General features: G+C 36.8%; 2 protein-coding genes across 2 annotated transcripts; both read right to left on the bottom strand.

Annotated features, from left to right (window-relative positions):
• Positions 1-389: 389 nt before the first annotated feature.
• On the bottom strand, positions 390-2,311 carry LOC126715374 (pentatricopeptide repeat-containing protein At5g66520-like). The gene has a single exon (XM_050415948.1). The coding sequence runs from the start codon at positions 2,095-2,097 to the stop codon at positions 511-513; it is 1,587 nt and encodes a 528-aa protein (XP_050271905.1). The 5' UTR covers positions 2,098-2,311; the 3' UTR covers positions 390-510.
• A 3,223-nt stretch (positions 2,312-5,534) lies between these two features.
• On the bottom strand, positions 5,535-9,170 carry LOC126715375 (2-alkenal reductase (NADP(+)-dependent)-like). Its single transcript, XM_050415949.1, has 7 exons — positions 9,099-9,170; positions 8,751-8,798; positions 6,966-7,218; positions 6,699-6,876; positions 6,395-6,561; positions 6,184-6,266; positions 5,535-6,081 (listed from the first exon to the last, which is right to left on the bottom strand). The coding sequence occupies exons 3-7, from the start codon at positions 7,197-7,199 to the stop codon at positions 5,703-5,705; spliced, it is 1,041 nt and encodes a 346-aa protein (XP_050271906.1). The 5' UTR covers positions 7,200-7,218; positions 8,751-8,798; positions 9,099-9,170; the 3' UTR covers positions 5,535-5,702.
• Positions 9,171-13,000: the final 3,830 nt, after the last annotated feature.

The raw sequence follows: 13,000 nt of genomic DNA on the forward strand, positions 1-13,000 counted from the left end.
CCCAGTGTAGGTTCACATATTAATTAAATGTTACTGAATCTGTGAATCATCCTTTCTCAATTTGTTGATGCATTATGCATGCCTTCTATTTCTTGAATGTTTCGTTAGTATGTGAACCAGCAATGGTGTAGCCATGAAACCTAAACCAATACATGCAACGGCCCTGAATTTAGTCCAAACTACATAGTAATCAGATTGTCACTAATCAATTGACAGTATATCTTTTAACTTATGAACAGCCCACCATAATGAATTTAACATGATGCGATTTTTTTCATGTTACATTAATGGCCACCATTTCAGTGATTACTGAAACATGCAAGAAAATGGTACATACTTAAATTGTACGCGGAATGTTAAATATTTGAATATGTTATAAATCTCGGAAATAGCTGCAAAATTGAATTGCTTTGCTTCATTATTCCATTTTTGTTATATCTTGAGAAGAAAAGAACAAACAAACAACAAACAAAATGGGTAGCCACTTTGTTAAAATCACCGATAAATTAATTAAAAGAACTCTCTTAACCTCATGATTTTGGAAAATAAATCAAGCATCTTATATATTTCTTGTGCACAAGGATGGCAAAGATCACCTGCAAGGAACTCTTGAACCTTGCCATCCACCTCTATCACACTGCAACCTGGTTTCTTCTTCATTCTCACCTCTGAGATTGTTTTCCTGACTTTCTTTGCCTCCATGTCCCAGCCAGCCTCCTTATATATATTATATGAAAGAACACGAGTGCCAAAATCAGCTACCCCCATATCAGTCAGCTTTTTCCATACTCTGTTCCCAATTTCAATGTTCCCATAAATTCTACATGCACCCAGTAGCGCTCCCCAGACATTCGCATCTCCTCTACCAAAGCCCCCCATTTTCTTCTCTATAAACTTCTCAGCCTCCTCTAACATACCAGATCTAGCCAAAAGATCAACAACACATGCATAATGCTCGAGCTGGGGGTCAACCCTATAAATAGTACCCATTTGTTCAAACAATTTAAGACCCTCATCAACCATCTTTGCATGTGTACAAGCTGTAAGAACAGCAACAAATGTTGTGTCAGTAGGTTGAGTTCCAGTTGAAGCCATTTGATTGAATAGTTCCAGCGACTTCCTTGCATCTCCATTCATTGCAACACCAGAAATCATAGCATTCCATGCCCCAGCATCCTTATTAAGAATACTCTCAAAAACTGATAGAGCTGATTCCACACAACCGCATTTTGAGTACATGTCCACTAATGCGGTTGCCAAAATTGGATTCGAGTCAAGTTTATACCGCTTAGCATATGAGTGGACCCACAACCCTTGTGTGACTGCACCAAGATGAGCACATGCAGTAAGAACGCTAACAAGAACCGACGCATTAGGCTTCAAACCCGCTTCTTGCATTTTCCTAAACAAACTAAGAACCTCTTTGAAGTCACTAACCCGAGAATAAGCAGCCATTATTGCACTCCAAGATATCACATTCCTCTGAGGCATTTCATCAAACAATGTCCTCGCATTTTCCAAATCCCCCATCTTGCCATAACCATCAATCATCGTTGTCCACATAACCACATCCTTATTTGGAGTTTTATCAAACAACAATCTTGCAGTTCCCATGTCATGTTTTACGGAGTAAAACTCAATAAGCGCACTAACGACAAAAGGGTCATCACGTAATCCGAATTTAACAACATGGGCATGAACTAAACTGCCTATGACTTTCGAAGAAGAAACTAAAATCGTACAAGCTTTAATCAATGGTGGAAACGTATAGTTATTAGCCAAAAGGTCATAATTCAACATGTCAAGATAGCACAAAATGGCGGGTATCGGTGAATTTAATTGAACATGGCCTTTGATCATAGTATTGTACATGAACGTGTTGCGGTGACAAAGATGGTCAAAAATTGAGCTAGCGTAAGAAAGGAAAGAAGGGTTTTTGGAAGTTGCGGCAATGGATAGGAACGGAGCTATGGCGTACGGGTTTTCGGGTAGTTGGGATTTGAGGAGGTGGGCATGGATTTGCTTGAGTTGGTTCAAAGTTCTGCATTTCTGTGTTAGGGAGGTGAGGGCGTTGTTTGTCGCGGTTTTTTGAATCATTTGAAATGGCGGGACATTTGTTTGGGGTCCCACAAAGGGCTTATGACTTTAGGGTTTGACTTCAGGGCTTATGTTGAGATTTTGCTATGTTTGGGAATCACTGAAAGTCTGTATATTTTCAAGGGCGAAAATTTGTGAGAGCCAAATGGTTGGGATGAACAAAATGTCGTTGGTTTAAGGACTCCTATTACCAAATATCACACATATATTGGAGTTGCAAGTTTCACCTTTAGCAATTTCAAAACACCTCTCTTAAAATTCCACTCTATAAAGGCACTAGGGAACACTCAAATTTTGAGTTTATTTTTTGGCATTCAATAATTTTTTGGTATGTGTGTGTAATTTTGGGAACAAATCACCTCTATAGTTTATTTCATGATTAAGAATTCAGATTTTATTTTCTATAAATGATGATGCATAGTTTACTTTTCTTTTTCCCCTGTCAGTGTTTACCTATTGTCTTAACTTGTTAGAGAAATTATTGCAAGTAACAACAATTACCATCACCACAACAACAAATATAGATCAATCGGATGTTCATTAACATTTATAAACCATTAAAAAGGTTTTTTTTTTTTTTTTTTCCTTTCGTCTTCCTGGTTTATTCTTATATACTAGTGTGTTTAACTTATGTTTATTTCCATAGCTTATTTGCATGGTATTTATCAAAATATATAGTTATTAGTAACTTTTATGTTAAATGTGTTAAAAAAAACTGAAAGTTAGATTATTAACAAAAAATAAAATAAAAATTGAACGTCAGATTATTTGCGCACAAAAAATTAGACAAAAACCAAAAAGCTATTTTTTTTAAGCATCCCAAATGCACATGCAATCTTAATAGTGAAAGCAAAGGGGATGTTCACCACATCGAGTGAGATGTCTTGAAGTGCACCAAAAAAAGCGATACCTTGTAGTGGAACGACAATATGTGGGATCCCTAGCCCAGTCTACAATACAGTAAGGCTAGAAAGTCAATGGTGACTAAAAAGAAAAGTGAAGTCCATGGAACAAGGTGTCTTTCATATACCAAAAGATTTTGAGAACATAGTGAGATGACCATGATGTAGCCATGAATGGACTGATAATGTAGACTAAATAGGAGATAAGTGGGTAAGAAACAATAAGATAGAGTAGAATCCTAACTGGCTTTCTATAAAGGATAACATTAGGAAACATGTCCTCCATCATAAGCATTCAGGAGACTGTTGTACTCGATAAGTGTGTCAACTATCTTGTTGTCGGCTATACCAGCTTAAGGGATGGATCAAAGGTGTACTTGACTTGAATAAGGAAGTAATGTTCAGACGAGGAGGAAACTCCAAGGCCAAGAAAGTAGCTGAGAGAACTGAAATCCTTCATTTCGAAGTCTTGACCAAGAAAACGCTTAAGATCGTGAATTCCTGACATATCATAACTAGTGGAGGAAAAGAGCAAAAGTAACCAAAGTTTGGTTAGTAGGGTAGCAGATAAAAGATTGAGATATAGTTGAGAAATCTGATAGAAGTTAGCGACAGACAAGTTGGGTGTAGAGATGGAATTAACCTGATGACTAATAATGGTGGAACAATCGGCTGTGTGAACAGTAGGTAAGACACTGGGAGTGTGTGCAGCTGTGTAAACAAAATTGGGATTCATGTGATTATAGCAAACAAAGTCAAAAAACTATTCAGAGGAGTTAGATGGTGTCATAAAAAGAGCAGTATTGGATGCATTGGAAGATTGAGGCATAACTTGGCTGAGTGAGCTTACAAATCCGCTACAGAGAAGGTTGGGGCAATTGAAGAGGAAAACTCAACACGTCTAGGTGTTGATGCAACCGGTGGTGGAATTGGCTCTAAGTTAGCCAAGGCTATAGAATTCTAAAGAATACTAGCATGAGTATGGCAGCGGTCCATGGTGTGGCCCCTAGCCTTATAGATTTTGTAGATGAGGTGGGGATTCTTCCAATTGACCTCTTTTTGTCTTTGCCTTTTGATGGAGCAGAGAAAATAGGTGCAGTAGTAACAAAGGCAGGAATGGAGAAAACCAAGTGCGACTATGAGGAGTGATGAGATTGTAAATGGATGTCTTCACGAACCAATTCATTGACAACTTGATTAGCAGTAAGCATTGGAGTGAGATAGAGCAACTGATTGCACACAGATTCACTCATGTAGAAGTCCCATTAAAAACTAATGTAGACATATTTGCTCACGATGTGCATTGATAAATTTGACCTTAGGGTTGTCTCAATGATAAGTTCAGAAGTAGCTGGTTGATCCTAGAGAAACCTTATGCGACTAAGAAAGTCCATAATGTGCGTGCCCCCATATCCTGTTGTAGCTGTACAATGTGACCATAAGATGGTGCTACCCTAAGATGAGCACCATCATACCCAACGAATCGAGAAGCAAGACTTTCCCAAACTTTGTTGGCAACGTCATAGTCCTCAAATTCCATATCGATGGTGACACCATCCCAATCTCAAGGCGGATAACATAGGCACCAACAATTTCTCACTTTTCTGGGTTAGAGCCTTGAGTTGTTCACTCACATAAAGCCACCATTTGTGACCAATGAGGATCCGTTTAAGAACAACTTATTTAGTTAAAACTAAAAACTTTTTGCAAAAAGTGTAAAAAAAAAAGTTGAAAAATAAGCTGAATAGTACAATAGGACCCATATATAGTATTAAAAAGTGTAGTGGAACCCATGAATAGTAGTAAAAATTGCAAATAAGCTAAAAATTTTAACCCATCTCAAACAAACACTGAGAAAACTGCACATAACTTAAGCTCAAGGAGAGCACTTGTCTCCATCAAAAGTGACATGACTGGGATGAGAGACCTCATTTTGAGCCCTAATTGAATCTCAAAAGCAAAAACAAATTCAAAATCAACATGAATCATTTTTCAAGTTGGAGTCAAATTTTGTTTTCTATAATCTCGTTCGAGTGAGAGTCAAGCAAACTCTCTACCTTACTTTAATGATCGATAGAGCAAATCCAAGTTTCGCTTGAGCAAAACTCCTAGTCTTGCACATCTTCAAGCAACTCTTTATTATGTTTTTAACTACATAAGCATACTTGTTACAGCCCTTTTTGATACATAATTTTCCATAAGGAATTTTCCAATACCAAACTTATGATAATAGTCTTAGCTTGCCATTGCCTCCTCAATAAACTCCATATTTTGCCATTGAGTAACTTGTTTTGCCCAAAAAATAGGAATATTATTGCTTAATCAAGAGCAAGTTAAAGACAAAGGATTTCATCTTATCTATTATTCTTATTTATCACAAAGTAACTGTTATGACCTTAGTAGCTCAACTGGCGCCTCTTGATATTTCCAACGCAGAATTGAAATCCTCCCTCTCCCTTGTAACTATCAAATTATGAAAATAAAATAAAATAAAATAAAATAAAATTATCACAAAGCAACTAAGAAGCTGTTGGGTTTTTTTTTTTTTTCCTTTTTTAATTTTAATGCTCTGCTTGATTATTGTCTCTTAAATTGTTTCTGAAATTATTGCTAGCAACAACAATTTCCATGCCCACAACAGCAACTAATAATTAATGGATTGTTCTTTTCTTTTCTTTTTTCCCTTTTGGTTTTCCTTCTAATTCACTCATCTGCAAGCTTAACAACCTTCTTCCCAATATTGTCACCACGAAAGAGTCCAATGAAAGCAGATGGGATGTTCTCCACACCAGATGTGATGTCTTCCAATGCCTGCATATTTCCAGTACGAAGGTGATCTGAAGTTGTTGATATAAAATCTGCATACACATTCAAATAATCAGTGGCTAAATATCCTTGGATTCTGATTCTCTTGTAAACAACATTTAGCATATCTGGAGCAGCTCGCTTTCCAGCATCCGTGTACTCGGCAATTACCCCGCAAACAGCAATTCTACCAAAAGTATTCATATTATCAACGGCTGCTTCCAGCATCTCACCCCCCACATTGTCAAAATATATGTCAATTCCATCTGGGAAGTACCTGTAGAATCAAATGCATGCGCATACAATCAACTAACTTAATTCATTTATGATGTGTTAATCAGCTTCTGACTACAATCCTGATTTATCTGAAAGTTCCAACCTTTTCGATGCTGACTGCAAATCTGTTTCTTCTTTGTAGTTGAATGCATCATCAAATCCAAGCTTCTCTTTAAGCAATTCTACCTATAACAAGTCCATTATGAAAATTAAGTTTTCAATAAAGAATCAAAATCATTTTTTTTTTCTTTACTAAGGTTCAAACCATCCAATTTACTTCAAATTATTAACAAAGTGTAATTAATGAGTGTGACCTTTTGTTTGGTTCCAGCACAGCCAACAACATAGCAACCTAACTGTTTGGCATACTGTCCAACCATGCTTCCTACCGATCCAGATGCTGCAGATACAAACACTTTCTCCCCCTTCTTGGGCTTGCATACTTCAAAAAATCCACCATAAGCTGCCAGTCCACTTAACCCTTTAACAAACAAGTAATGAGTTATTAATTAAAGTCAGCAGCAAATTTGATAATGGAAGGATTAAAGGTTCCTTAATTGAGCCCAAAAGACCCAAATTTGATACATAAGTTGATGATGATAAGTTGTGATTAATTACCTAGAATCCCAACATGGTAAGTCAGTGGAAATCCCATTGGATCCAATTTATTTAAAATGGTTCCTTCTTTTAGAACACTATACTCTCCCCAAGTGATAAGACCAACAACCAAGTCATCCTTCTCAAAATTTGGATTTCCAGAAGCCACCACTTTTGCCACCCCATAAGTATCAATAACCTATCCATACACAAAACATCTCAAACATTACAGGCCCTAGTAACTAACCATCATCTAACTTGGTAAAGAAGTATTAAATGGTGGCTTACCTCGCCGGGAGCTATGCCAACAGCAAAACTAATGGATTTTTGAGAGGAGCTCTGACTCTTCATGCGGTTTATCTGGTATGGATCAATTGAAACATAGAGATTCTTCACTATGACAACATTGGATCCAGGCTCAACTGATAGAGCAAGAGCTTCAGTCTTTAGCTCAAAGTGGGACTCTTTAGGTGCACCATCAATGTGAGTCTTAGTTGTTATGTACCTGTTGGTCACTTCCATTGTAACTTGCCCTCTTTGTGTTCTAGTGGTAGAAGCTCACTGATTCAGGTCTATATAGAAGTAGGAGAATGTTAACCAGCACCGCTTGGTGCTGGTTAAGGGCAGAAAAGACAAAAAAAATTTATCAGAAAAAGTAAAAAAAAATCTAAAATAATACCTACAAAACTGAAAAAGTGACATAAATTGAAGAAAAAGAAAAAAATTATGTCAGAAAAAAGTGTGCTTAACGGGCACTGTGCGATGCCCATTAACACAACCCATAGAAGTAAACCAACAACCTAAGCTAACTTGCTTGGATTGTTCTAAAGATCCAACTATAATAGATAAGGAAGCCCAACTATATGTCGTACTAGGCGGCCATTGAGCACTAATAAACTTTATTGTGGCTTGCTTTCTTCACAATAAGATATACATAAGTTTCATTTGGATTGTACTGAAAAAAGGGGACGTCTGTGTTTGGCGTTTTCTCTTAGGGTCTTAGTTGTTATGTACTTGTTGGTCACTTCCATTGTAACTTGCCCTCTTTGTGTTCTAGTGGTAGAAGCTCACTGATTCAGGTCTATATAGAAGTAGGAGAATGTTAACCAGCACCGCTTGGTGCTGGTTAAGGGCAGAAAAGACAAAAAATTTTATCAGAAAAAGTAAAAAAAAAATTGAAATAATACCTACAAAACTGAAAAAGTGACATTAATTGAAGAAAAAGAAAAAAATTATGTCAGAAAAAAGTGTGCTTAACGGGCACCGTGCGGTGCCCATTAACACAAACCATAGAAGTAAACTAGCAACCTAAGCTAACTTGCTTGGATTGTTCTAAAGATCCAACTATAATAGATAAGGAAGCCCAACTATATGTCGTACTAGGCGGCCATTGAGCACTAATAAACTTTATTGTGGCTTGCTTTCTTCACAATAAGATATACATAAGTTTCATTTGGATTGTACTGAAAAAAGGGGACGTCTGTGTTTGGCGTTTTCTCTTAGGGTCTTAGTTGTTATGTACTTGTTGGTCACTTCCATTGTAACTTGCCCTCTTTGTGTTCTAGTGGTAGAAGCTCACTGATTCAGGTCTATATAGAAGTAGGAGAATGTTAACCAGCACCGCTTGGTGCTAGTTAAGGGCAGAAAAGACAAAAAAAAATTTATCAGAAAAAGTAAAAAAAATCTGAAATAATACCTACAAAACTGAAAAAGTGACATTAATTGAAGAAAAAGAAAAAAATTATGTCAGAAAAAAGTGTGCTTAACGGGCACCGTGCAGTGCCCATTAACATAACCCATAGAAGTAAACCAGCAACCTAAGCTAACTTGCTTGGATTGTTCTAAAGATCCAACTATAATAGATAAGGAAGCCCAACTATATGTCGTACTAGGCGGCCATTGAGCACTAATAAACTTTATTGTGGCTTGCTTTCTTCACAATAAGATATACATAAGTTTCATTTGGATTGTACTGAAAAAAGGGGACGATTGTGTTTGGCGTTTTCTCTTTGGGTCTTAGTTGTTATGTACCTGTTGGTCACTTCCATTGTAACTTGCCCTCTTTGTGTTCTAGTGGTAGAAGCTCACTGATTCAGGTCTATATAGAAGTAAACCAACAACCTAAGCTAACTTGCTTGGATTGTTCTAAAGATCCAACTATAATAGATAAGGAAGCCCAACTATATGTCGTACTAGGCGGACATTGAGCACTAATAAACTTTATTGTGGCTTGCTTTCTTCACAATAAGATATAAGTTTCGTTTGGATTGTACTAAAAAAATGGGACGTCTGCGTTTGGCGTTTTCTTTTTGGGTCTTAGTTGTTATGTACCTATTGGTCACTTCCATTGTAACTTGCCCTCTTTGTGTTCTAGTGGTAGAAGCTCACTGATTCAAGTCTATATAGAAGAAAACCAGCAACCTAAGCTAAGTTGCTTGGATTGTTCTAAAGATCCAACTATAATAGATAAGGAAGCCCAACTATATGTCGTACTAGGCGGACATTGAGCACTAATGAACTTTATTGTGGCTTGCTTTCTTCACAATAAGATATATATAAGCTTCGTTTGGATTGTATTGAAAAAAAGGGACGTTTACATTTGGCATTTTTTCTTTGGGTCTCATGCACTGTTCACGGGACCTGCAAGTATAGAATTTAGCAAATTTTACTTTAAAATTGGGTCCATAGCATTATTCACACATTTAAAAATTATTTTGCTACAGTATTTTCAGCAATAGGTTTTCAATTTTTAGCAATAAGTAGTATCCAAACAGACTCATAGTTGTGAGTTTGTGAATGATATTTTATCTCGAAAAAGGAAGAATTTTTTTTTTCTCTTGTTGGGCCTTGTAACCATGAGAAAGTATATCCTATTTCAGTAATACCAAGTCAGTATCTGGTTTGGTGTTTCTTCACCAAAAAATGATTGATACCTGTCCAAAAAATCCAACTCAGTTTACTCCACCAACAAAAAATGAAAAGACAGTCTTGCCCCTAAAATGTTTTCAAAGCCCACCACTTATTGCTCTTTCACCTCCTACATCAAACTTGGAAATTTCTTCAAACCCCTACCACTTCACTCTCTCTCTATTACTTCACTTCCCGATTTCAAGAGGAGGATTTTTGAGATGGCAGTTAATCACCGACGTTTAATCATGGTCATCACTAAAACCAAGGTTGGAGGTGACAGAGTGGGAAGAATAATTGAGGGGCTTCCCTTTGATGGGTCCATTACTATGGATACCACAGGTTTTGCGGGTGGACTTTGGCTGTTGTGGAAAAAGGAAGATGCTGAGGTGAATTTGCTTGCTTCCATAGAACAAGAAATCCACGCGACCGTCAAGGTATGTTCCTCGAACCAATCTTGGTTTATTTCAGCTATATATGCTAGTCCTAGATTAGTTGAAAGGCGTATTTTGTGGTCTAATTTATTTGAAGTTGCCAAATTACATGACCTTCCCTGGCTTCTATTGGGAAACTTTAATGAAGTGCTATGTGGGGAGGATAAGTGTGGGGTAGGCAAGTGAATATCAACAGGGCCTTAGAATTTAAGGAGTGCATCGATAATTGCAATATGATTGATCTAGGCTTTGCTGGTCCGAAGTATACTTGGACTAACAAAAGACTTGTAGCAGATCTTATCTTATAAAGGATTGATAGGTGCTTCGCTAATCTTGGATGGCGCATTATGTACCCTGAAGCAGTTGTTACCCATCTACCTCATACTTTTTTTGATCATCACCCTATATTAGTGGAGCTGAATAGGTCTTCCCCCAATGCCTCAAATAGGCCATTCTGTTTCCAAACCATGTGGTTGCTCCTCCTGGATTTTCCCAGAGTGGTCTAGGATGCTTGGGCTAAAGATTTTGGTCTCCGTGAGGCAATAGAAAATTTTACAAAGAAGGTAAGGAGAAGAGAAGAGAAGAGTGCTTGCTAGAATTAATAGGGTGTAGAAAAGTCTTGCCACTAGTCCCAGCGAGTCCCTTCTTTGGCTAGAAAAGCAATTGATCGAAGAATATGCTTCAATCTTGCTTCAGGAGGAGGAGTTTTGAGCCCTAAAATCCAAATTGAATACTGCCAATTTTGGAGATCGAAATACTGCCTTTTTTCATGTATCAACAGTTGTCTGTAGGCACAAAAATAAAATTAGAGGCATCAGAGATAGGGTGGGGGAGTGGATATTTGAGGAAGACAAAATCAGGGAACACATTCAAAAGGGTTTCTCTGACCTGTACTCCACGGGTATGGAAGTGTCTATGCTCAGCTCTAATGTATCATATTTCTCTTGTCGAGTCCTTCCGAAAGAGGAGCAGGATAATTTAGGCAGAAAGGTATCAAAGGAGGATATCAAGGAAGGATTGTGGGCTTTAAAGGCATTCAAGGCTCCAGGCCTAGATGGTCTTCATGCGGGTTTTTTCCAACATTTTTGGCATGACGTCAAGCACTCTATTTGCGCAAAAATTAAGAACATATTTACATACAGTTCAATGCCAGCTTACTTGAATGAAACTCTCATCACCCTTATTCCTAAATGTAAAAATCCGGAGTTCATTTCTCAATATAGACCTATTAGTTTGTGCAATTTGATCTACAAAGTGGTTTCCAAAATCATAGTTGGCCACATTAGACCGCTTCTAAGTAATCTTATATCGCCTATGCAAGCTGCTTTCATTCCTTGAAGAAGAGGGTTAGACAATGTCCTAATTGCCCAAGAATTAATCTATGCTCTAGACAGGAAAAAGGGGAAGGAAGGGTTCATGGCCATCAAGGTTGACTTAGAAAAGGAATATGATCGATTAGAATGGTGTTTCATTTACAAGGTTCTTCAAGCTTTTCATTTTCCCCTCAATATCACCAAGCTTATTATGAGTTGTATCACTTCAACTGCCACTTTTATAAATGCTAGTCAAACACTCAGCTTTTTCATTATGCACTTTTTAATAGTTTTTACCAAACACTCAGCTTTTTGAAATTCCACTTTTTCATTATGCACTTTTAACAAAACTCCACTTTTTCATTATGCACTTTTACAAAAAGCTGAACCAAACTCACCCTTAGAGTTGGAAGCTTGCAAAGTAATTCTTTGAAATGTACCCATGCTAGAGCTTGCTCGAGTGAGATACAAGTGAATATGGGTGAAGTCATGGAAGAGCTTGCATGATTGTTACTCAAGAGTCACTCAAGCGAGATGGAAAACCTGCTTGAGTGAGGTGCTCAAGCAAGGTCATAATCACTCAAACTAAGGCAATTGCAGTGAGTGAAAATTCTACAAAAGTTTGCAGAAAAACAAGGGAAAGATGATTTTTCAGTTCCTAATGGCTAGTAACAGCCAAGGCAACTTTTTGGAGTGTTTGTATAAACCAAAGTGATATTTCAAGTGTGTCTTTTGAAAAGCAACTCTTCATTGTTTATAAATAGACTTTCATATTCAGTATTTTACATATTTTTGCACACCCATTCGAAAAATTCACAGAATTTTCCAAGTTTACTTCTTGAATAATTCTGGTTTAGTTGTAATATGGAGATGAATTTGCTTGTAACCCTTTTAGCAAACAAACATGGAGTGGGTGCAAATATTTTTTTAAATTAACGATACACTTGTGCCTCTAACCCTTCAATTTTTATGTTCAATGTTTTTCCGTATATTCCCCATTAAGTCCAGGAACTTTGTTTCCCAATCCCCACTATGTCTTTGTTCAAGTGAGTGTTAAGTTCGCTCAAGCCATTGAAACATAGCTTTTATTTCTTAAAAAAAAAAAAATTCCATTATTCAACCATTAAGGTATGATCACTCACATATTTCAACTTACACTTGTATACATCTCTCTATTCTTCACTAGAAATATGCTTTTCACTTGAAATCCTTTCAATGTACCCATGATATTTTGTTTTATGGAAAATACTTTTGTATTTAAATAATACCTAAGAAAATCTATTTTTATTGACTTTTAGTTTGAATTTAGAAGTGGTGCACCAGGTGCATGTAGAGCATAGGATTGAAGTCTATATATATATATATATAGCCCACTTATACCTACTTGGCTATTTTGATTGTTTTCTATTTGGCTTCTTTTTTTTTTTTAAATTGTTTTCTCCATGAGTTTCATGCCGCGGGTGGGCTGTTTAGTAGCCCTTTGAAAACCCCAAAAAGAAGAAAAAAAAAAGCTTTTTTTAATAGATGTTATAGGATTTAAATTTATGGTATTCACTCTATAATGATTGTTTTTTACTATTAAACCGATATGTTAATCAATTTTTGGTGTAAGTGTAATTTAAGCCAAATCCTTTATTTGAAAACAAAAAATTTTACTGGTTGAGTTAAT

Source organism: Quercus robur, chromosome 2 (genome assembly GCF_932294415.1).
Source record: "Quercus robur chromosome 2, dhQueRobu3.1, whole genome shotgun sequence".
Taxonomy (NCBI): domain Eukaryota; kingdom Viridiplantae; phylum Streptophyta; class Magnoliopsida; order Fagales; family Fagaceae; genus Quercus; species Quercus robur.

Bases quoted from the DNA above. Each gene is read 5' to 3' on its own strand.
- LOC126715374 (XM_050415948.1), bottom strand. From the start codon at position 2,097: ATGATTCAAAAAACCGCGACAAACAACGCCCTCACCTCCCTAACACAG.
- LOC126715375 (XM_050415949.1), bottom strand. From the start codon at position 7,199: ATGGAAGTGACCAACAGGTACATAACAACTAAGACTCACATTGATGGT. The intron at 6,877-6,965 runs GTAAGCCACCAT...GTGTATGGATAG, and splicing joins TTGGCATAGCTCCCGGCGAG to GTTATTGATACTTATGGGGT. The intron at 6,267-6,394 runs GTCACACTCATT...GACTTGTTATAG, and splicing joins GTGCTGGAACCAAACAAAAG to GTAGAATTGCTTAAAGAGAA.